Source organism: Gouania willdenowi, chromosome 6 (assembly GCF_900634775.1).
Source record: "Gouania willdenowi chromosome 6, fGouWil2.1, whole genome shotgun sequence".
Classification (NCBI taxonomy): domain Eukaryota; kingdom Metazoa; phylum Chordata; class Actinopteri; order Blenniiformes; family Gobiesocidae; genus Gouania; species Gouania willdenowi.
In genome coordinates this window covers 10,100,075-10,123,054 of record NC_041049.1, presented here as the reverse complement: position 1 = coordinate 10,123,054, position 22,980 = coordinate 10,100,075, and the positions used below count along the sequence as shown (strand labels likewise).

At 37.4% G+C, this 22,980-nt stretch overlaps 1 protein-coding gene across 3 annotated transcripts in view; it reads left to right on the top strand.

Annotated features, from left to right (window-relative positions):
- The first annotated feature begins 9,734 nt into the window (after positions 1-9,734).
- iqsec3a (IQ motif and Sec7 domain ArfGEF 3a) overlaps positions 9,735-22,980 on the top strand; it is a 121,507-nt gene continuing 108,261 nt past the window's right edge. The window contains exon 1 of one of the 3 annotated variants that reach the window (XM_028449500.1): positions 9,735-10,472. In XM_028449500.1, coding sequence (XP_028305301.1) covers positions 9,841-10,472 — 632 coding nt within the window. In that variant the 5' untranslated portion in view covers positions 9,735-9,840. The remainder of the gene's footprint in view (positions 10,473-22,980) is intronic. The other 2 variants (XM_028449499.1, XM_028449501.1) reach the window with 2 other exon arrangements.

Genomic DNA, 22,980 nt, shown 5'->3' with positions numbered 1-22,980 from the left:
TTGAAAAGTGTCGTCTATCTGAGTTATATCTTTACTAAATGTTGACTCACACTGAGTATTTCCAGCCATGATGTTGTGCTTCATAATTCCAAGCCTTGGAAAGCAGAACCTGAGCTGCTCCCATAGCTGCCCAGTGGATAACTGGCGTTCCTGTGTGTGTGTGTGTGTGTGTGTGTGTGTGTGTGTGTGTGTGTGTGTGTGTGTGTGTGTGTCACACAGGGTTAAGTTGCTGATGACATCCAGGCATTGTCATTTGAAAAACGACCATAACACCAACAATAGCCTGAAGATCTGAGTATAATACTCGCTTTGTGTGTGTTTATAGATCAGTTAAAGCAAAGCCTGTCTGCGTTCAAACAGCTGGTGCAACCCCTGCAGTGTGTCATTGTCCATCACTCACACACACACACACAGTCCATAAAAAAAAAGTGTGTGTGAAGCTGTCATTTAAAGTTCTCCTGACAGTTTATTTATCAGCTATAGCTGATAATGAGGTGACTGCAGGTTTTAATGTGTGTAAGAATAGATGAGAATGACCTTTACATGTTCTACAGACGATCAGATACACAGTGTGTGTGTGTGTGTGTGTGTGAGACACCGCTGACAGCCAAATGTGAAGGTCACGGTTCATTCTTTTTTTTTATTTTTATTTTTTTATTGCAAACAAAACATACAAACCAGTCAGGCAAATATTACAAACACCTCGCTCCAATTTGATGACACGTTCCCACTTTGATGACGAATTTGACGCGGCACTGAGCTGGAGAAGCCGCGCCTCCAGGAAGCTCTCTGCTGTGATTGACATGTAAACAGACACGCCCACAAAGGTGAGCATTTCAGTGTCCTTCGTGCAGTGCTATGTGTGTATTTTCTACAGTCTATGTATGTACTGGTGAACGCCCCGCCCCCACGCTCTGTCTCGTGTTTATAAAGCAGCATGAGCTCAGCTACAGAGTGAGCGGGAGGAGGGCGGACCGTCCTCTCGCCCTACATCACCGTGCGGGGAGGAGGAAGTCAGTGTCCCGTCTATAGACACGCCCACTCATGAATATGCATAAGTTGGCCGCATATCAGCCTGTTTGTGTAGAGTTACTCAGAAAGTGACTTTTCAGAGGCTAAAACTCTGGAAAACAGAAAATAAACCTCAAATACTATGTTTTTAGAGTTCTTAGAACAAATGGAGATGTGTGAAGAATAGCATGATATGGAACCTTTAAGACAGGGGTCACCAACCTTTCTGAAACTGTGGGCTTTCTCATAGGTACTGTATAGTGTGAAGTGCTACCATTTAGAAAAGCACTTCTTAAATACTAAAAGTTCACGGTTTCACTTTAATCAGAGGCTAAGATAATAAAAAGGCTTTATTTCCCCTAATTCATGCAATTGTTTCATTTTCATTAGATTTCACAGAAAATTATCATCTTCCTATTTTACTATCTTCTAAAAAAACAACTTTTAACTGATTGTATAACATGGAACATTTGTAAAAGTTAACAATTATGTCATATTTTACAAAAATTAAAAAAAAGTTTTATATATATATATATATATATCATATTATTCACAACATACCGCAGTGACCATACACCAGATCTGCAGGACTTAAAAACATTAGCCACAATATTTTAGTGAAAATAAACATTTAAATATGGTTGATTTAATACTATTACTTAATCAGGTGCATCAGTATTTAACTCTATTAAGTGAGCGACTATCTACATGTGTCATATGTATTTATCTTTGTGAGTATGAATCCTGGAAAGTCACTATAGGGCTCCTGAGGGCCCCTCACGTGGTCCATGTGGGCTACCTGGTGCCCGTGGGCACTGTGTTGATGACCCTTGGTTTAACCTGAACAGACTCCTTTAAGAATGTAAACATATACAACATAAGAAATGAAAATAAAATACATCTCAATAACACTAAGAAAAATACAGACACACACACAAAAAAAAAAAACAGTAACAACAACAATACATTTAGGCAGTGGGCTTAATAGCTGTTAAGTTTCAATAATTGTATCATTTTTGATACAATTGATTGCGAGTTTTGATTTAATACATTTTAGGGATTTAATGTAAAGTGGAAATTTGTTTAAGAAGCAGATGAAGATGGGTAGAGTTTGGCTAAGATTTTGCCTAAGATATTTTAATATGGTACCAAAGGTTATACTATTGTAATATTGAAATCTAAAGCAGGAAACCATGATGGAAAACAAAGGAACTGCATCTCACACCTTGAGCCACTAGAGGGCAGCAAACAAATGTTAATCAATCACGTGTCATTTTGGCGCTCAAAGTCTTCCCTCTCATTAGCATTTAGGCTTTTGTTGCTTTCAACACATTAGCATAAATTTTGTACAGGAAATACTGTTTTTGTTTTTTTGTTTTTTGTTAAAGAACAAGTGATTCACATGTAGGTTAGTGGGTTTTATGTTTTTGTTTTTTTCTAGAAAAAAAAAACCAAATTAGGTTTTATGTTTAACTGGGCGACCGTGGCCTGTTTAAGTGTCAAAGTGTCCTTGGGCAAGACACTACCTAAGTTGCTCCGTGATGGCAGCTCAGTGATTATAAAGCGCAATATAAATCAAGTCCAAAATCAAGTCAATCACATAGTCAAATTACTTTATGAAAAATAACCCATTACTGTATCATTATCATAATATTTCACAGCTACTCTGAAGGTTAATGTGTCAAACAGGGAGAAAATTGTTTGTACCTTTCCATTAAATTCAGGAAAACTCACATAGCGGACAAAGACATTAAGTTCTAATTTTAAAAAATAAATGAAAAAAGTAAACATGTTTCATATTTTTTTCACCTGGACCAAAAACAGAAATTCTTTTGTAATTGCTGTTTAAGCAATTTTAAAATAACCAAACGGACCTCGAGAAAAATGTGTCCATGGACACTAAAGTGTGTTAACTTCCTGTCGGTCTGTATGTTTAAATATGTTTGGTATCAGTGAATCAAAATGAAGATAGCAAAGAAGAGAGTTGTCTGAAATCATCATTGTTACAGCTCAGCATGTGAAAGGTTAGGTCTATAAAAGCATCTGGAAACAGCGTGATGTCCTTCTGAATAAAGCTCAGACTTTTATGGTCCTCAGGACGGTCGACAACGTCCCTTTGAGCGGCTGCTAAAGGCGATGACATTTAGGGCCTGTACTACGAAGCTGGAATTCCTCTTATCGCGCTAACTTCCTGGATTTATTGGGTGTATCACATACTACAACGCTGGATAACTTCTTACCGAGCTAAATCACCATGGTAACTTAGGCTGAACGACTGACCTGGTCAGGACCAAGTTTTGTTCTGGATAAGATCTGAGCAACCTACCAATCAGTTCTCCTGGAAAACGACCTATTGTTATTGTTTGAAGATCCTGGTTGGTGCAGATCTGACAGCTACATTTAGGAAATAAAGATTATTAATGGATAAATGCAATCCTTCATTTACCGATGACATCCCTCAGGGAAGATATAGATTTATATCTGATGGACTGATCTACAGTCAGCTGATGAAGCCTGAGTCGGGCACTCTACGTATCACAGACAGATTACATTCATTCATTCATACGCTAGTGACGCTGTCAGCATCAGCAGGAACAAACTACAGTGAAACAATGTGCACTCATCCCAGTCTGTGTGTGTGATAAATTGAGGAGGACTATCTGAATAGAAACACGACTGTGATGTAATAAAGTGAACCTGGTCAGAGCGCTATCCGTCTATCATCCCATGGATTATTATTAAATAATTATTCCTTAATTGTGACGTAAGTTGCTCAACACATTTCTCTGTGATTGTGATTGGTCTGACGCTGCAATCTCCGACTTTGTCACAGTATAGCACGCACGCATTCAGTCTGGAAACAACTCGCTTAAGTGAACGTGTTCATATCCAGCTTCGTAGTACACGGGGCTCTGTGACAGAGAATGTTTGGTTAGGTGAAGCTAACCATTTTTATGTATTATTTACATACATTGGCTTTTTTGGGTGTATTTTTCTGCCATTTTGCATGTTTTTATAAACATTTTGTGTATTTACTTTACAGCAACATTAATCAGATTTCTAGCTTAGTTACTTTGGCTCACTTTGTGTTTCAACAGATTTATTCATGTGTCAAACATTTCATTACATTTATTCATTTGAATTAGGACATTACTTATTAATCAATGTGTCAGCAAACATAGTGTCAACATAAATACGCCGGAGTTAGCACAAAAGCTAAATTTCATCCGTTGTCCTAAGACAGGTAACATATGGCAGAAACAGAACAAACATACACACGTTCTAACTGTTCCCCTGCATGGTAACAGTATGCTGGGTGTTGTGCCGCTGGTTTGATTGCATTATATATGCTGCTCTGCTTTGAAGCTGAGAGGAATCTACGATTAAATCCTGCTTTGTTTCAGTGACGTCTGCAGGGTGAAAAACATCCATCACAATACCAAATCTGTCATAGTGAGAAGTGAAAGTAATGGAGACAAAGAACTCAAGTTACTGTAAATGCGTTGCTTTTATTGGTACTTGTACATTTTTTAAATATATCTCTAAATCAGTAATTTTACTAAACTACTAACGTAATTCATTACATTTCAACAACCAACCATTAATGCGTAAATTATAATTTTTTGTGATTATATTTTTTTTTATTTCTGTTTCATGGTCTCTTGAAGGGACATTGAACATAATTAATGTGTTCTTAGTCCAGGGACTACAGATGAAAAATAGCCTTCAGGGTAAATCTGGTACATTTTATGTATTAATGTACACTGTGCCAGTTAAATAAACCAATAAATAAATAAAATAAGTTGTGCCATTTCTGATCAACGTCCAGCCACTTTCTTTGGTTCAGGTTGTGGTTTCTACTTATTATGTTGTTACCCACATGGTTCATATGGCATGGCACTGTTTTAGAGTTTATAAATGTAGCTATACTTAAAGACTGCACAATTAAAAAAAAAAAAAAAAAAAAAAAAAAATCTAAATTGAATTTATTGGTGTTATTTTATTTTAAAAACAATTGTACATTTTGACAAACCTTTTATTTTATACAGATGCCGGTGGAAAATAAATTCTGCAAAATTTGGTCTCTTCCTTTGTTAGTTTATCCATGAGATGTTTACCGTAGGCAAGGGAACCGTGGCAAGATTTATGACCTAAAATAAAAGGTAAGTGTGAAAGTAACTAGTCACTTTTACTTTGAGTACTATTTAATTGGCCAAATTTTTACTTGTACTTGAATATTTTACATATGACTTACTTGTGCTCGTACTTGAGTATCTTTTTAATCAAGTAACAGTACTTCTACTTGATATATCAGTTTTTACACCTCTGGTCTTAATAAACAATAAAAGAAAAATACAAGCTCATATTCTCCCCACTTTCTTCGTCTTTTCGAAGAAAACAGAAGCTTTTACATGAACAAATTCTGAGCTAACAAAAGGGAACAGTAAATAATTGCTGCTGTTGCTCAGAGCAGCGCTGAACTATTTCACTCATGGTGTCACTCAAAGGAATAGCAACATGCTAATGCTTTTTTTTTTTTTTTTAAATTTCCAGTGTGTGTCTGATGAGGAAGTATGATTGATGTCATTAATCTTTAACACACAACACTGGGTGGGGGGTGAGTGGGGGGTGTTTAGTGCTGCAGGGGCTGAGCTGGGATGATGGAAACATTGGGTGGTGAAGTGATTAGAGCTCCAGCCTTGAGCCGAGGAGCTCCAGGCTTAGTACTGAGTGCTGTGCACGCACTCATGTGTCTTCTCCAAACGTCCCTCAGCAGGATGTGTCCTCTGAAGTCGCTGATTAGAGTCTCACAGACTATTAACATGGCCTCCAAACGACGTTATCACCTCTTTGATGGAGAGATGGAGTTGTTGTTTCATTTTCAGACACAGTGGGGGCTGCTGGGTTTCTAACAGTAGAGGATCAGTGAGTTCTCACCCAGGCTTTACCTCCTGATGATGAAAGTGAATGGAGTTAAGGTGCCCGTGACTTACCCTCTTTCTTAGTATTGATCTCCTCTCAGCCAATCGAGAAGGTGAGAAGGGCCTGATGGGTATTGGTTTTGGATATGAGCACAGACCAGAGGTGAACCAGATGCAACCATTAAAGATTCCTCTGCTCGGAGCTACTAAATAATAATAATCAGATAAATCCAGAGTGTAGGTCCCATTAATCAATAAATCAACAATCATTTGTTCGAGGAAAAAAAAAGGAGTAAAAAGTCGAATTTTATGCTTAAAAGCGAGGTCATTGCTGTCAATAGTTTTTATCAATTGACAGTTAAAGGTACAGGATTTACAAGACTGTTTTTCATTTACGTTGTTACATAAAAAGTTATTGTTGCTAAAATAATAAATCCAGACTTTTTCCCAGATAAATATTTCATTCAGGAAACAATTATGAGTTTTTTTTCTGGAAACCAAAAACCTTATTTCACCAAAATCAGTTGTTTCAAAGTGTTCAGTAAATACTAATCATGGTGGACATGCGCTTCGCCCAATCAGCTTCAAGCATTCTGTTCATGTCCAGCCCTGGTTCGGAAAGGATTTGCCAGACACAGACCCAGACCAATGTGGAGAACTTGAGTTAGAGGGAGGGGCTACACATCAATCTGGCTCTTGCCAGGTTACATTTTCCCATCACATGCTTTGCTTGTTGTTGACCACATGATGAATTGATTGTTACTTATTTTCAATTTTGATGTAGTTTGAGATACCACAGTAGGGGGAAAGCATCCTTCTTTGGCCGAATCAATTAACAAATATGCAATCAATCAATCAATCAATCAATCAATCAATCTTTATTTATATAGTGCAAATTACAACAAAGGTCATCTCATAGCGCAGGGGTCTGCAACCTTTACTCTCAAAAGAGTCATTTTGCCTTATCTCGCCTGGATTAAAGTCCTCCTGGAGCCAAAAAAAACATTCTCAATAAAGACAATACAGTGTAAAGATTCTATACAGTTAAAATAATATCAAATAATTTATGAGTTAATGGATTTGAAGGGCTACAAAAATAACTTGAATTTGATGACATGTGAGAGATCATGTCAGTCAACACATGCTAATAGCTAATTTCTTGCAACAAATCAAGCATGCATTATGCATATTAAGCCGACATGTTGGCAATTAAATAAATCTTTTCCCACACAATTAAAATCTCTATTTTCTTCCAAAATAGTGTTTTTGTTGGTTTACTTATCTTACCAGGGATTTAAAACTTAAAGTTAGCCACAGGTGCAGGAAAGTTGATGATCTGTAGATGTTGCAGGAGGTGAAGTAGGATGGTGGCAAAGTTATTGCACAATGTGATTCATTTTTAGGGTAACCAATTCTTTTATCAAAATTTTATTTTAAGTTATTGTCATTAATCATCAATACCATATTTTTTTAAACGCTTCAAGGAGCCATTGCAAAAGAGTCAAAGAGCCACATGTGGCTCCAGAGCCGCAGGTTGCAGACCCCTGTCATAGCGCTATCAAAACATACAATTAATAATAAATAGTAATGGAAAAAAACCCAACAAATCCACATGAACAAGCATTTAGCGACAGTGGGAAGGAACAACTCCCTTTGAACAGGAAGAAATCTCCGTTAGAACCAGGTTCAGAGGTGGCAGACATCTGCTTAGACTGGTTGGGGTTAGTGGACAGAACAGGATAGAGAGATAGAACATCACAGTGTCCCAAATTAGTTGAGCCGTGAACCACTGATCAGGAACCGCCATCATCAGCTTCACCACACCTGAAACAGAGCAGAGAGAGAAGGGAGAGGAGAAGGCACTGACTGCAGAAAAACATGATACAGTATTATCAAGTCAGCCTGCCTTGGCCTTGGGCCTCACTCCCAGTGGCCTAGTCAGCACTTATTATAAAGGTGACTAATCTCTTCCCGTTTATTGGTAAGCTAACAGCGACTCCAAGGTCTGTAAATGCGACCGTTTACAGACGAGCCCATGTCCGCTCTAGCGGTTAGATTATGTTATGATTCAATCCTATTTATGCAGACTGTAAATCATAACCAGCTACATCAGAATTTTAATCTCTTCCTGTTTATTGAAGTAAATGCAACCGTTTACAGACGAGCCCATTTCCTAGTGGTTAGGTTATGTTATGACAATAATAACTATCTTTAGAGGAAGATAACAGTTGGTCTCTCCCCACAAAGTTGATCATTTACATTAAATCCTTCCTGGGATGTATAAACATAAATACACGCAAATAATAATCTACACCTATTCTGTAAAATAAGTTGTGAATTTGAACCTCTATCACAACCAATAGGTGAAGAATCCAACAGGAAATTCCAAAGCTTTGTTTATCTCATTCACATGCAGATGGATGATTTAATTCTCTGTAATAAAATAAGGCTTGAAATCCCAAAATGTACAATAATGGCAGGAGAGGAAATCAAACATGATTGTCAGGTAAAGCCTCATTAAAAATGGAACAATGGATCCATCTTCTATTCAGAAGGTCATAAGGTGCTGGAGCCTTTCCCAGCGCAATGGCTGCTATTCCATCACATGACCATATTTGTTATACATATTAATAGTCATAATGTTATGACTGAAAATGAACTGGCAAGACTGCTTTTATCTGAAAATATTACATACAGAATGTGTTACTTTCTGCTAATGACAAACCACTGATATGAAGTGTTGAACACAGTATGTTATAAACCATTTTAATCTCTAAGAACAAACTCTGTTATGGGGGTTCAAGAGCCCAAAGGTTGTACAAAAACAATAAAAGTCAGACATGATTATTATCCATGTGACTAATCTCTCACATATTAATAATTAGGTCATTTGCTCAGAATGATCTTGCTGCACAGAACATGATGATTAGAAAGTGTTTGAGTTGTTGTTACTAAAAACCCTGTGGAACATTTTTTTTTTTTAAAAATCTGCTTTAAAATGTGGTTTGTTTTTAACATTGTAGTGTCTAAATAGCAGTGCTTTAGTAGAAATAGTAATGATCCCTTAGGATGTGTGAACTTATTCAAAGGCTATTAATATAAAGGATTAAAAGCGGGATTTGGTCCTAGCTTGGTTTTTAGTTTCGAAACAAACATTTTCACTATAGTTGAGATTAGTTGGTCAATTACAACTGCAATTGTTGTAGCTGGCAGTTTTCTGATTTATTGCAAAGTTTGGATATCATTGGCAGCTGTTTTGGGAAGGCTTCCTGTCATGACTGATGGAGTGTGGAGGGCTCTTAACACTAAAGAGTGAGGGGAGCTTGATTGAGAATGGGCCACACCTGGGTGGAAAACATGAGGCAGATAATCACTCACAAACCAAACCCACTGACGTCACTGGGAGGTGGAGACATGAGCAGGAATACCTGGAACACAGACAAGAGTTAACACAGGAGATCATACTAGAACACAGAATAAACAAAGACTTGGAATAACGAAAAGAGAAACACAAGAACTAAACACAAACTAAATAGGACCTGACAAATAAAATTGACCCCAAGCCTGCAGTTAGGTTATTATTTCTATATAATAATTTGATTTATATGAATATTTCGTCATTCATTTGCGGTGGAAAACAAACAAACAAACAAAAAAAAAAAAAAAAAAAAAAAAAAAAAAAAAACGAAATACATTTTTTCTCATCAAAAACACTATGGCTCCGCCCACTCTGATGATGCTGAACACACACACACACACACACACACACACACACACACACACACACACATTACGGTGGTGTAGTACCGCCTTCATCTCAGCCTTACCAGCGTCAGACTAGCCTCAGCATCCCGGACCGGAGCCCCCCATCCCCGGATCACAGAGCCACACAGAGCCGCAGTCAGTGATGGAGAGCCTGCTGGATAACCCAATGAAAGCCGTTCTCTACCTGAAGGAACTCACCACCATCGTCCAGAACCAGCAGAGTCTGATCCAGACTCAGCGGCAGCGCATCGACGAGCTCGAGCGGAAGGTGGAGGATCTGATCGGGGAGAACCGCACGCTGCGGGACCCGCACCAGTACGTCCAGCAGCAGCAGCAGCAGCATCACCACCAACACCAACACCAACAGCACCACCGCAGCAGCGCCGGGCCCCAAGCTCCTTCAGCCCACCTCCACCAGCAGCTGCACACGGGCATTAACAAAGCTCAACATCAGCCTCATCCTCAGCACCATCAGCATCAGCATCAGCATCAACATCAGCATCAGCATCAGCACCAGGTCAGCACCGCTCCATCAGCCCAGCCTCAGCAGAAAGCCGCTACTCCTCCTACTCCTCCCGCTGCAGCTCCAGCTCCATCCTCCACCCTCCACCCGCAGCAGCTGCAGCTCGTCCCCACCTCACCGCAGTCACCCAAAGCGGGGAAAGCCATCAGCGACCCCGCAGAGGACGAGAAGAGAGGCCCCGGCTGCAAGTCCCTGGTCCCGCAGACCCCCAGCACCCTGTGCCGCTCGGTTGGACTGGCCAGGAAAGCAGAGTAAGAAACATCTACATGTTGTTGTTCATGCACATTCATCCATTACTGAGCATTAGCTGGAGTGACATTATTTTATAACTGTCTGACTATAGTGCCTACCTTATACTACACACTATAGTGCCTACCTTATACTACACACTATAGTGCCTACCTTATACTACACACCATAGTGCCTACCTTATACTACACATTATAGTGCCTACCTTATACAACACACTATAGTGCCTACCTTATACTACACACCATAGTGTCTACCTCATACTACACACTATAGTGCCTACCTCATACTACACACTATAGTGCCTACCTCATACTACACACTATAGTGCCTACCTCATACTACACACCATAGTGCCTACCTCATACTACACACTATAGTGCCTACCTCATACTACACACCATAGTGCCTACCTCATACTACACACTATAGTGCCTACCTTATACTACACACTATAGTGCCTACCTCATACTACACACTATAGTGCCTACCTCATACTACACACTATAGTGCCTACCTCATACTACACACTATAGTGCCTACCTCATACTACACACTATAGTGCCTACCTCATACTACACACCATAGTGCCTACCTTATACTACACACCATAGTGCCTGCCTTATACTACATACCATAGTGCCTACCTCATACTACACACTATAGTGCCTACCTCATACTACACACCATAGTGCCTACCTCATACTACACACCATAGTGCCTACCTTATACTACACACCAGTGCTGGACGATATGGACCAGAATAGCGATATACTATATCAATCTCGATATTGATAACTCATTAAAGTCTTACCAGAAAGATAAATCAGAGTTGAATTTGCTGATACAAAATGCCACAGAGACCCATTTATTAACAAACAGCTGCACAATATGTGCAACTTTTGGCTTTTTCTGCTCTTGGGCAGAGACGGCTTTAGGACATTCGGTACCCGAGGGCCCCCCCCCCCCACCCCAGCAAATAAATAAATAAAATAAATAATGTCTATATAGTGTGTACACATTATTTATTTTAAATATCAAGACAAAACAATTAAATCCTGCGACATAACACTCTATTGAAAAAAATACAACCCATTTTAAAAATTAGAATAATAAACAATAATACAACATAACGCCATACAGGTGGGTGCAAATGTGAGCACTTTCCTGTTTGGTTTTACTAGTCGGTAACAAAAATCTTAAAATCAAAGAAAACAATGTGCAAACAACGCAATAGAATTATATAGAATAGAACAAGAATCACTACATGCAAAAAAGCAATGCAATGACGAGGTAAAATAAAATAAATAAGATAAAATTCAATAAAATAGCATAAATATGGGCAGAACATTGCTTGTAAGCAGCAAATAAAAAGCAGGCAATCTTAAACGATCACGAATATCTACAATATTGTTTAAAACTTCCCACATCTGGACGCCAAAATAGAAAACTCAATATATGTTGAATGTGGATATATTGCCCAGGCCTACTACACACATCATAGAGACATCAGGATGTCAGCAGAGGAATGAGTCAGTAAATAAAGCAAAAATAAAGCCTGCACTGCACATGATGAGGCTCGGATTCTTTTCACATTCCGTAAACCAAGCTCCTCCTGTACTCTAGCATTATTCTCTCAGTAGTCGTCCCAGTGAATCCATTAAATTCTTAATGGCTATCGATTTTGGAGGATGCAGGGTGGCATGTTAACACTGCTGGTTTGGTAATTCTGCAACAAAGCTCACGGTCAGCGTTTTTGGGACCAAACATCACAGATTCAGTCGATTACAATCACTGACTTTTAGACAAAATGTTCATCACATTTACAAGAAATGATTCCACAGTGAAACATAATAAAATCAACATAATCATAAGCATCAACAACCTGCCATTGCATTGTGCCAAAAACATAATGCATTTTTCCCACAGGTGTGATTAAACCTGCAGAATTACACTAATGCTTAAAAATAATAATACAATGTATTAAAAAGCATTTATTCATTGCAAAACCAGAATCGGGTTGTGGGAACTGCACCGTTTGTTGACATTATAGGGAAAGACTAAATTAGATTTTAAACCAGATATCAACATGTCGTGCTGATATGAACTGGTCAAGTTCTGTTTAATAGGTGGGAAGTAATATTAAATATAAGTTTGAGTTTCAGGTGAGTTTGTAAAGAAAAAAATATAATCTTTAAATAAAAAATGACCAAACCAAAAACAAGGGGTAATATATCATTTTGATAATAAATAATTATTAAAAAGAAAAATAAAGGAATTAATTAATACAAACAATTGTTAAAAATAATAATCCCCTCAAGATGATAAATCACTCTTAGTAAAATAATAAAAGTGGGATACACCCCTTCTATCACAGCTATTTAAGCCAAATAAGTAGATTAATTTTAATGATTATATTCTGTCTTTTTTGTCTGCCAAACTGAAGGCCCAGGGTCCAATTCTGGCCCTTTAGAGCATCAGATTCGGCCCGCTTGAGAAAGTAAAAATTATAGAAAAAAACATGAAACACTTTGTATATTACCAACTAATTAAATTGTAGATATCTCAGCCCCTCCAAATACAAAAAAGTCCATTAAAATTTACAATATTTGCAGAGTTTTCATTTTTAATCTGAAATTGTTGAAATAACTGTCAATTTTTCCAGAATCTGGCAAATTTTTCTTCAAATTATTCCACAAAATTTTCCCAAATTCCCAAAGATCAGGTAAATGTAAGTGAAGATCATGCAGGGACTGTTATACTCACATACTTTATCATTTATATGTACGTTGTATGTAGAAGTGCAGACCAGGGCACAGTACTGTTTAATTTGGTCTTTTTCCTCCTAAAATCTGTGGCCCATTTACGGTCAAACTGGTCAGTATTTGACCCCTGAACTAAAATGAGTTAGACAAACTGTACACCTATTAAAGTAAAAACAATTAGTTACATATGAGTCCATATTTTTACTTCATTCTTGTGTATATCATTAAAGATGATGTTAAAAAGACATTAAAAAAGTAGCTTTTTTTGTTTATTATATCATTGCATAGTTTCCAGTTTTCTTTTTAACACAACGACTCATGTAATAATCACAACAACCCTTTGCAACCCTTTACTTCCTTTTCATATGTCGCTGCACACAAAAGCTTTCCTCTGTCCTTCTCTAGCTAGTGACACATTCTATTCCAATGTCACACTTTAGCCCTTTTTTTAAAAAAATATTCCTGTTCACATTTAGCCTTGTAAGCTTTAAAAAAGTGTCCACAAAGCATTTTGGATCAGTGTCACCAAAGTCCAATTATGTACATTGATTCTGCCTGGTTAAACATGAGGATATTTCACCGTATATCGTACAGCTGTACGGTTTCTGCTACTATCAAGGTCACTGGTATTGCTACTGACAGAGTCTCACACACACACACACACACACACACACACACACACACACACACACACACACACACACACACACACACACACACAGCCATGCATCGTTAGTACGCAACACACCCGTGTGTGTGTCCCATCTGTTCCACCCTGTTTATTGTATCAGTTAATCCACTGAGATTAATCTTGCCATCAGGACATAATTTCTAATGTGTGCGTGATAGGAATAGAATACTACAAGTATATATTAATGCAGAGATGACAACTTCTAACACAGCAGAGGCCACAAAAATGTGACTGTCTGATTATATTATCAACATTCATGTCCGTATTTAGAAGAATACCAAAGAGCAGAGGAAATTTTGTCTGTTTTTGTTGTCATTTTTCTTTGTATTTATTATTTGTCTGTTTTTAGTTTCCTTTTTTTGGTAACTTTGTTGATGTTTTGTAAATTTTTCATTTGTTTTGTGTATTTTTGTTGTCATTTTGTGTATTTTTCTGTAAATGTGTACGTTTTCACTTATTTTTGTGAAGACTTGCCATTTTATGTTTTTTCGCTTTGTACATTTTTGTTTTTTCATGTACATTTGTTCTCGTTTTGTATGTGTATTTTTGTAGATTTTTCTAATGTAGTTTTCAGTTACTTTGTGTGTAATTGTCATTTTAAGTAATTTGTGGTCATTTTGTGTATTTTTGCTGTCCTTTTTTGTTTTTCCGTTGTCATTTTTTGTATTTTTCTCTGAATTTGTACATTTTCTTGGGGTCATTTAGCATATTTCTACTGTTTTGTGTATTCTATTGTCATATTTTGTGAAGTTTTCAGTCATCAGTCAGTATACTTTTCATTTTGTGTATTTTTGTTTTGTCCTTTTGTTGTTATTTTGTGTAATTTCATTGATTTTTTTTAATGTAGTTTTTTGTTAGTTTGTGTGTAGTTGTCTTTTTATTGTAGTTTTTGTGTATTTTTCTGGAGACGTGTAAGCTTTTTGGAGTCATTTTTTTGTGTTGTTGCAGTTATGTTGTGCTTTCATTTTTGGGGCTGCACAAAATAGACTGACATGTGGCCTCTGGGCCGCCAGTTGCCTACATCTGTGTTGGTGTATACATGGAGGTCACACACACATACACACACATACAAAATCACATTACAGCACATGTAATATACTTAATGAAAGTGTCAGGGGTGTACGTACATTTATTTGTGATTTACCCAGCATGCCCCTGTAAACTCAGCAGAATGATAAACAATGAAACAGGGAGATTAATGAAGGCAAAGATCTCAGGAGAGAAACCTTTGTGCACATTTTCATCTCGGCAGTATATGTGAAACGCAGGAGACGCGACGCAAAGGCGGAATTTTCGTTTCGTGCATTGATTCTGGTCACACTCTGCGGTTTGTCGGCGCGTTGTTAACGTTGCAGGAGAAGTGATAGTTCTGACATTCAAATCTGCTTTGTATTCATCTTCACTTCACTTCACTTCACTGTTCAACTTTAATTCCCCTTTAGCATATTGTGCCTGTACTGCAAAGAAGTGTGTCCTGCAGTTTGAGCACGACTTCCCAGAGGGAAAACTCTCTTATATTGGTGAATGTGATTATTCTGAGGTGGTTTTTTTTGCCACCTTTACCAGTTAAACCCTTTCATCCTGTTTGTAGTTGGTTTGCTGAGTCAGCGTAGTCTTTATTCTTGTGATTCATTGAAATTCAGTTATAGCTATGGATAGAAGCTCCATAGGTAGAAGGCAAATCAATTACAGTAACTCCTGAACCTGAGAATTGATCTATAAATACTGAGAGGTTTTACTTTCGAGACCAGAACTTTGTTGATGGTCTTGCAAGAAGAAAAGTCATTAAAAAAAATCACCTTCTCAATCCACCTCCTGTACATTTTTTTTCTCTTGGTGAAGGTCACTTAAGTCAATCCTAAACTATATCAGTGTAGGCACTGAATTAAATACTTTTATAGATACCAATCACACCGCGTAGCTATAGTTCAGGGTTTTCATTGCGATGTTACAGTAGAACAGTTGGATGTCATTTCTGATATGTTTGTTAAAGTTTATATAATGAGAACATGCTTAATTGGAACATTTTGAGATTCAATTATGAAACAAATTAACATTTACTACCACGTAAACACATACAAGAGTATGGGAAAATCTGTACCGTTAAGTACAGATCCACCGGGTATCAATACCATTTGGTATGTTAAGGTTTCATTTTTTAAGACCACTTATCTTCAGGAAATTTACTTTGATCTCCTGCTGATTGCTTTTATGTTTTCTTGACTTCCGCGTAAAAATTCCACCAAATTATTTTTGAATGATATATAAAGTTTCATTTATTCAGAGTTTTCAGGAAATTTACTTTGATCTCCTGACATTTTTTGACTGTCAACTACCAGTCTACAGAGGCATATGTTGATCACTTTGATGTTTCCTTGACTTCCACGTAATAATTCCAGCAAGGTTTTTTTTGTCCTCTTTTTGAAGATGTCAAAGTTTCATTTATTCAGACAAAAGTTTTTCAGAAAATTCACTTTGATCTCCTGACAAGATTCGACCGTCAACTGCCAGTCTTCTTCGGAGGCCTCTGCTGATTGCTTTGATGTTTCCTTGACTAATTCATACTGTAAGGGTTTGAATGTGAAAGGTACCCATCCCTAATTCAGTGTGTTAGGTAGGACACACCACGGTCAGGTTACCAGTCCTTCACTGGGATAACACTGAAGGCACAGCAGCACCATCCATTAAATCCAGAGGAAAGTTTCCAACATACCTGCTGATAACATTCTGTCTCTGCTTAGTGTCAATTGGCAGTTTGGCCTCTCCTGTATTTACTGTATAACTTCTGCAGTTCATTTCCATAAGGAACATCTGACTCCCAGGCTTTCCTTTTCCCATAATGCATTTCTCTTCATTCCATCTGGTATAGTTTAAAGAATGTAAATGAAGGTTGCCCTCAGATTCTTAATGATGGTTGAAGTATCTGGTGCGAACAAAGACTTTCAGTAGTTTGGGAACGTATGCAATTGTTTTGCTTCGTTCGGTGAAGTTTCTCCGGATTCCTTTTCTTCTGCAACGAACAGTTTCTTTGTTTTGATACATTCCTCCCTCCTTGACTGTCCTTGTATGTTTTATATATCGCAACTTATTTTTGTCCCAACATTTTCCTTTCCTTTAATCAGCAGCTTATGCTACAAGACCCCCCTCTGCAACATACGCAGTCTTAATATAATGTACATAATATACAAATATTTTGAGCGCCATAAAACGCAGTGACTGCACAAAATATATATGAATTCATTTGTTGTTCTTTTAGAAATACAAGTTACTTTTTGGCGCTTGAGTCATGTGACTTGGTTCTTCTTCTGATTTTATCATGAATTTACAACATTAATCTAAAAATGAGGATTTTTAATGACACGGTCAGCCTAACAGAGCTAAAATAAAAAAAATAAAAAAGTATGTAGAAATCAGGGCGGAGCCGCTTTGTTCTTGTAAATAGTACGTTCCATTTTTTATTTTTTTCGTTCATTGGATTTTTGAATGTTTTAGGAATATTTTGAGACCACTTTTGATGGAATAAAAGGATTCAGTAAGACATGGCATGTTTATGTTGCCATTTTGACAAAATAATTGACTGTTTGCTGTGATGGTTGTGTCTTAGACTGGTTTATATGGTTAAAGAAGATTCTAAGCTTTCAAACAGTTTATGATAGAGCATGTATGAGTGAGAACATGCATTTTGACCCGTGTTTGGGACTGTGGACATTAAAGGTAGGGTAGGTTATTTTCTCCAGAAACACTTTTTAAATTTTTGGTTGAAGTTTTCTTTATCCTGACAAAAGATCGTTTCCTTTTTTTTTAAAAAAAAAATTAATTACGTCTCCCTGTATCCCTGCTTGTTCTTGACCCCTCGCGTGCACGAGCCCACACTCAAAGTGCGATAAAGTTAAAATTGAGCTTTTGGTCATGTTTTTTAACATATATAATGATAAAGTTTAGTGTTTACTTGCTGCTGAATGAGACATGGGACGACAAAGTTTCTAATACAAGCGATGAGCTTAGGGGCGTGGTTTGAGAGGGGGCGCAGAGGGGAGGGGGAGAAGGGGGTAAAGGCGGATGCCACATTCAAAATCATGCTAGGTTTTCGAAAATGACCTACCATGCCTTTAAGGGGTTTTTAAATGACGCGTCGAGATAAATTTGTCGTCAATATTATCAATTATGTTACCTATCATTTTTGTGTTATTGTATAAGTTACACACATTGTGGTTGGCGAGAATCTCAAGACGGTCTATATATTTAATTCTGTTTTTTCTTCCCCCCCGGCAAGAATCTCAAACTCCACCTATGCTCCAATATTCAGACTCTGGCTCTTAACCAGTTGACCAACCATCTTCAACTGGACTAACTGGAGCCGTCAGTCTAGCTGTCCTTTGATTTTCTATCTTTATATTTTGCAGAAGTGTGAGTGTGCGTTAAAACGTGTAAAAGCAGAATCAGAAGTTGCGGACTGAGTCATGTCGACCGACGATCAATGTGGGCGAGCTGATGCTTTATTTGTGCACAAGCTGCTGAATGTCTGATAGGCATCGCCTCAAGAGAAAATCTCCACATCTCTGATGCTTTCCTCCCACCCACTCATCCACGGAGAGATAAAGCTTGTGCTTTCATCACACACAAACTTAACCATTGTGTGCTCACCCAAGTGAACACGTGCCACCTTTCAGACGCCATGTTTCCTCCGCAGTCAGTAGCAAGCCCCACAGCTTGAACTGTACCATGCACTGGAATGAACATCTTATACAATGTTCTGCCGCTGACCGTTTCCTTCTGGCATATACAACAATGTGCAGAAACCACTTCCATATAATTCTATACAATGAATTGTGCATTACTGCGTCCCCCCTGCTGTATAGCTCCAGATCAACAGAAGCATTTTAATGATAGTTTTTTTCTGTACCTTTGTTGTTCTATATGGCATCTTAATCTAAATACCCTCAGGTTACATTGGTTAGATGTTCTTCTTTGATGCAATCAAGCGCACACACGTGCAGGACGGCCCAGGTCATTTGGGGGCCCTAAGCAAAATCAGTATATGGGGCCCAAATAGTGCGCGCAAATTTTTGTTGGTAGAAAAAAACAAAAAAAAAAAACATTTTGGTGCGTATACACCTATATTTTATTTGTCATTCTTGTTGATTGAAACTTACACAAGATGATTCCAAACCTCAATTTAAACTGAAAAGACTAAATAAATTCTGCAATTCCTGCTTTTTTTTTGTATCATGCACTCATTTTTTTTCAAAAGTCAAGTAAAATAATAAAGTGCTTTTAAATTCAACTAAATCAAACAGAGAACACAGGTAAACACTCCAAATGTAAGTATTGAACAATGTCTGTTTCGTGCATACAAAGTCCAACACCAGTGGTTGCAGAAGCCCCGGCGGCCCAGCATGTTTTTGTAAAAAGAACGTTTTAATGTTGACAGGAATTTTTAAGATATGACTATTATGTGTTATCATAAGCCATTTATTGACTATACTTAAACATTGTCTTACAAAAAGGCACAATCTTGAAATATGGTTTTAACAAGCAAAAAAAAAACAACTAAAATAAATAAGATCAATTGTCTTCACTGAAGTTATATTCTCGTGAATCTTAAAACAAGCCATTGCTGGTCACATTTAAAAGTAAAATAAATGAACATAAATAAAAAAAGTGCAAACATGGCCATGGGGTAGTGGCCAATTTAGTGATTGACAATCCTACAACATGAAAAATTAGTTTATTAGTTATTTTCATAATATTATTCATTTTAGTCAGTGTACTGTATTTACATCAGATATTTATTTGGACCAGCAGAGGGCGCTGGTAACCCAGTGGTCTGTTGGCATGCAGCTATTATAGCAGTGAAGAAGAGATGCTAAGCTAGCAGACAGAGCTAATAGAAAAACATGACTTTTACAGATATTCACTTAATATTACAGATATTCTTTCGGTGCTAAAGGGGTAAAGAATCATTTATGATATGGTCCTAAATCATTACTTGTGAATTATCACCAACCGGTGCACACTCACATTTTTCACCAAACCCTGCACACCCGTATGATTGTAGATGCTTCTGCTGCGATGTATCACCAGGTGAAATGGCGACCAGTTCAGCTAATACACCATCAGCTAAACCTGTCTTTTCAGAATAATCTGACCCTCTTGTTCATCACAACACATTTTCAATCACAGGATAACATGATTACTACACAAAACGTTACATGTAGCAAAAGATTTTACATGGTTATATGGATATATTTGTCACACTTTCCAGACATTAAATCACCTGTTTTGTGTTGAACAATAGTGTTATTGTGTGATATTGTCCTAAAACATGGAAGTGAGGTATTTCCATTTCCATGTCATGTTGGGGCCTGATTTTAAATAAAGAAATTTGACCCCAAGGGAAAGAAGAAACGGGTCTGATTGTGTTTTTTTTTTATATTTCAGAATCTAAAATTCTGTTTTTACCGTCTGCCATCTGCGATCATAGAATATCGGAGGCTCTGTGTTTGTTTCTTATAAAACTCAAGCTTCTAACTAGAAACATTTGTGTGGAAGTCTTTAAATTGCTGTCAGACTGACCTTCAGTTGACCTTGGATAACCAGCCACAGTCCTAGTCTATGCCTTTCTACGAAGGTTGAAAACAGATTCATCTTAGTGACTAACGTTCATTTTCTCTCTCCACGAATCCATTCCAAACAACACATTCATTTTCTCTTTCCAAGCCTTATTTAAAAGGTAGAAGACTTTTCAAGTTATTTACATTTCCCTCTCCCGTGTCAGAATGAGAATCACGTCCGCTCAGTTATGACAGGGAAGCTTTGGTTGCTGCAGGAATCCAAATCATGAATATAACATTTGGTGTGAGGTGCTATCAAACGGCTTTATTTCTCTAAAAATGTGGCTAAGGAAACCTCCCTGATTGGAGGATATTATAGGTTTTGGGGCTAAAAGTTGAGCAAAGATTAACAAGAAGTAAATGGACAAAAATCACTGTTATGAGAATAATTATGGAAATTAGGCTGTCTCTGTGTATATGTATATATATATATATATATGTAGTTAGACATTTTGAGGATAGGTTAAGTATTTGGTTAAGTTTTCACAGTTTGCTTTAGCTGTAATTGCTGATTTAGGCTTTAGGAAGTCTGGTAATTACATTTCCAAGTTTTTGCCTGCTTCATTATACATTCACGTGACTTAATGAGCAATCAGCACACTGTGGGTGTCATTAACACGCATTAACATCGACACGTTACAGTGTTGTCTTTTGGCCTTGCTGATCCCGCATAGTTAATATATAATGCTATCAATCTGTGACTTCTCAGCAATGAACACTATTTTTCAAGAGAATCTTTACTCTACAGATACAATAAAATCCTTAATATTATAGATTATTATTTATCAATTGAAAATGTTGAATTTGTTAAAGAGCCTGTGTCTTTAACAGCTGTCAACCAAAAACTTAATTTGGGGATAAAAAGGAAAATGATGAGCATGTAATTGGACTAGTGTTTAAAAAAAACAAAAACTTATTTTTCTAAATTGCTGTGGAATTAATTACATCTAATTTGGTCTTTGAACATAAAATGAGCTATTATCACATAATTAGCCTCTAACTGATTTGGTGCTTTAAGGAAACAGATGTGGTGACCTTCAACCAAACAATTTATTGGGATTAAGCTATCTTGACTTGAGCCCAGAGCTTGTCTTGCATTATCGAACGAGTGTCTACCACTGCAACGCTAGTATGCTTTATCATCATAATGTAAGAATTGTGCTCAGCAGTGTTTAGTTTACTCATCTGTGGTAGTTATGGCTGTTTTCAACAACACACCATCACATACGATCATAAACTATCAAACTATGTCTAGTACGTGCTATTCTAAAGAATGATATGCAATGGCACCACTGCCGCGTTAAGAGAATAATCATTCATTCATTCGTTTTTCATCATGTAACAAAAACATGAAAAACAAAAAAAAAAAACACTCATTATTTGATATTTGTTTCCAAAACCAAAATGAAAAAACGGAAAACGCCTTGTTTTTCAAATTAAAGCTCTTTTGCTTCCATACAGAAGATGAAAAACGAACACCTTTATTCGTTTTCTCCATTACCGATTGGCCGTGTACGTGACCCGGAAGTGTACTCTTATCCGACGCTAATGGCTATGCTAACGACAGTTCGGCATGACAAGATTGCTGCTTCCAACTGTGCATCCGAAACGTGTCCTTTGCCCTTTAGCTGGTGTTGGGCACAGAACCTCCTCACGGACATTTCAGAGGATTTAGAGACTCCTAAGGGTTGCAGAGCTAACAATATCGCGGAATGTGTAACGCTTCACTTCCAGGTCACGTACTTTGGCAAATTCGTAATGGAGAAAACGACAAAAGGTGTTTGTTTTCCGTTTTTCGTTTTCTGTACTGAAGCAAAAGAGCTTGTATTTGGTTTTGGAAACAAATATGTGTTTTTTTTTGTTTTTCATGTTTTTGTTACATAATAAAAAAAAACAAATGAACGAATGATACACGGTTTATGGGGGTATTTATTAATTTTAACTTGTATCAGTTTATGTGACTAATATTTGTGCACCTTGCTAGCTAGCTAGTGAATTTGCTAACTACGCTAGGAAAGGTGTGTAAATCAAAGCTCTCAAGTCACTCGTTTATATCTCATGTTTATCTCACGCAGAGAAATTACTAGGATTATAGTGATGTGTCGGTCGCAAACGAAACGGTTCTGAGAGCCGCATTTGGTCAATATGTGTGAGTCGTCTCTGTCTGCACTGAGCAAAGGGAGGAGGGGCGGAGTTACACACAGTTGTCAAAAGCTACAAGCTACAAATCTAGCTGCTTTACTCGTTTTGTTTATTTGAGACTTTTCTGATGTATTTGAGACGTGAAAGCACGTACTGTATCGCCCTGCAGTTACTGTCCTCAATGAGCAGCAGAGGCTGCAGTCATAGCAGAGGAGACGCCTTCATAGAGCATAAGGTTAGAAACTAAACCCAAACAAAAAACAACAACTCCACCCTCCTTTCATTCAAAATGTATCGA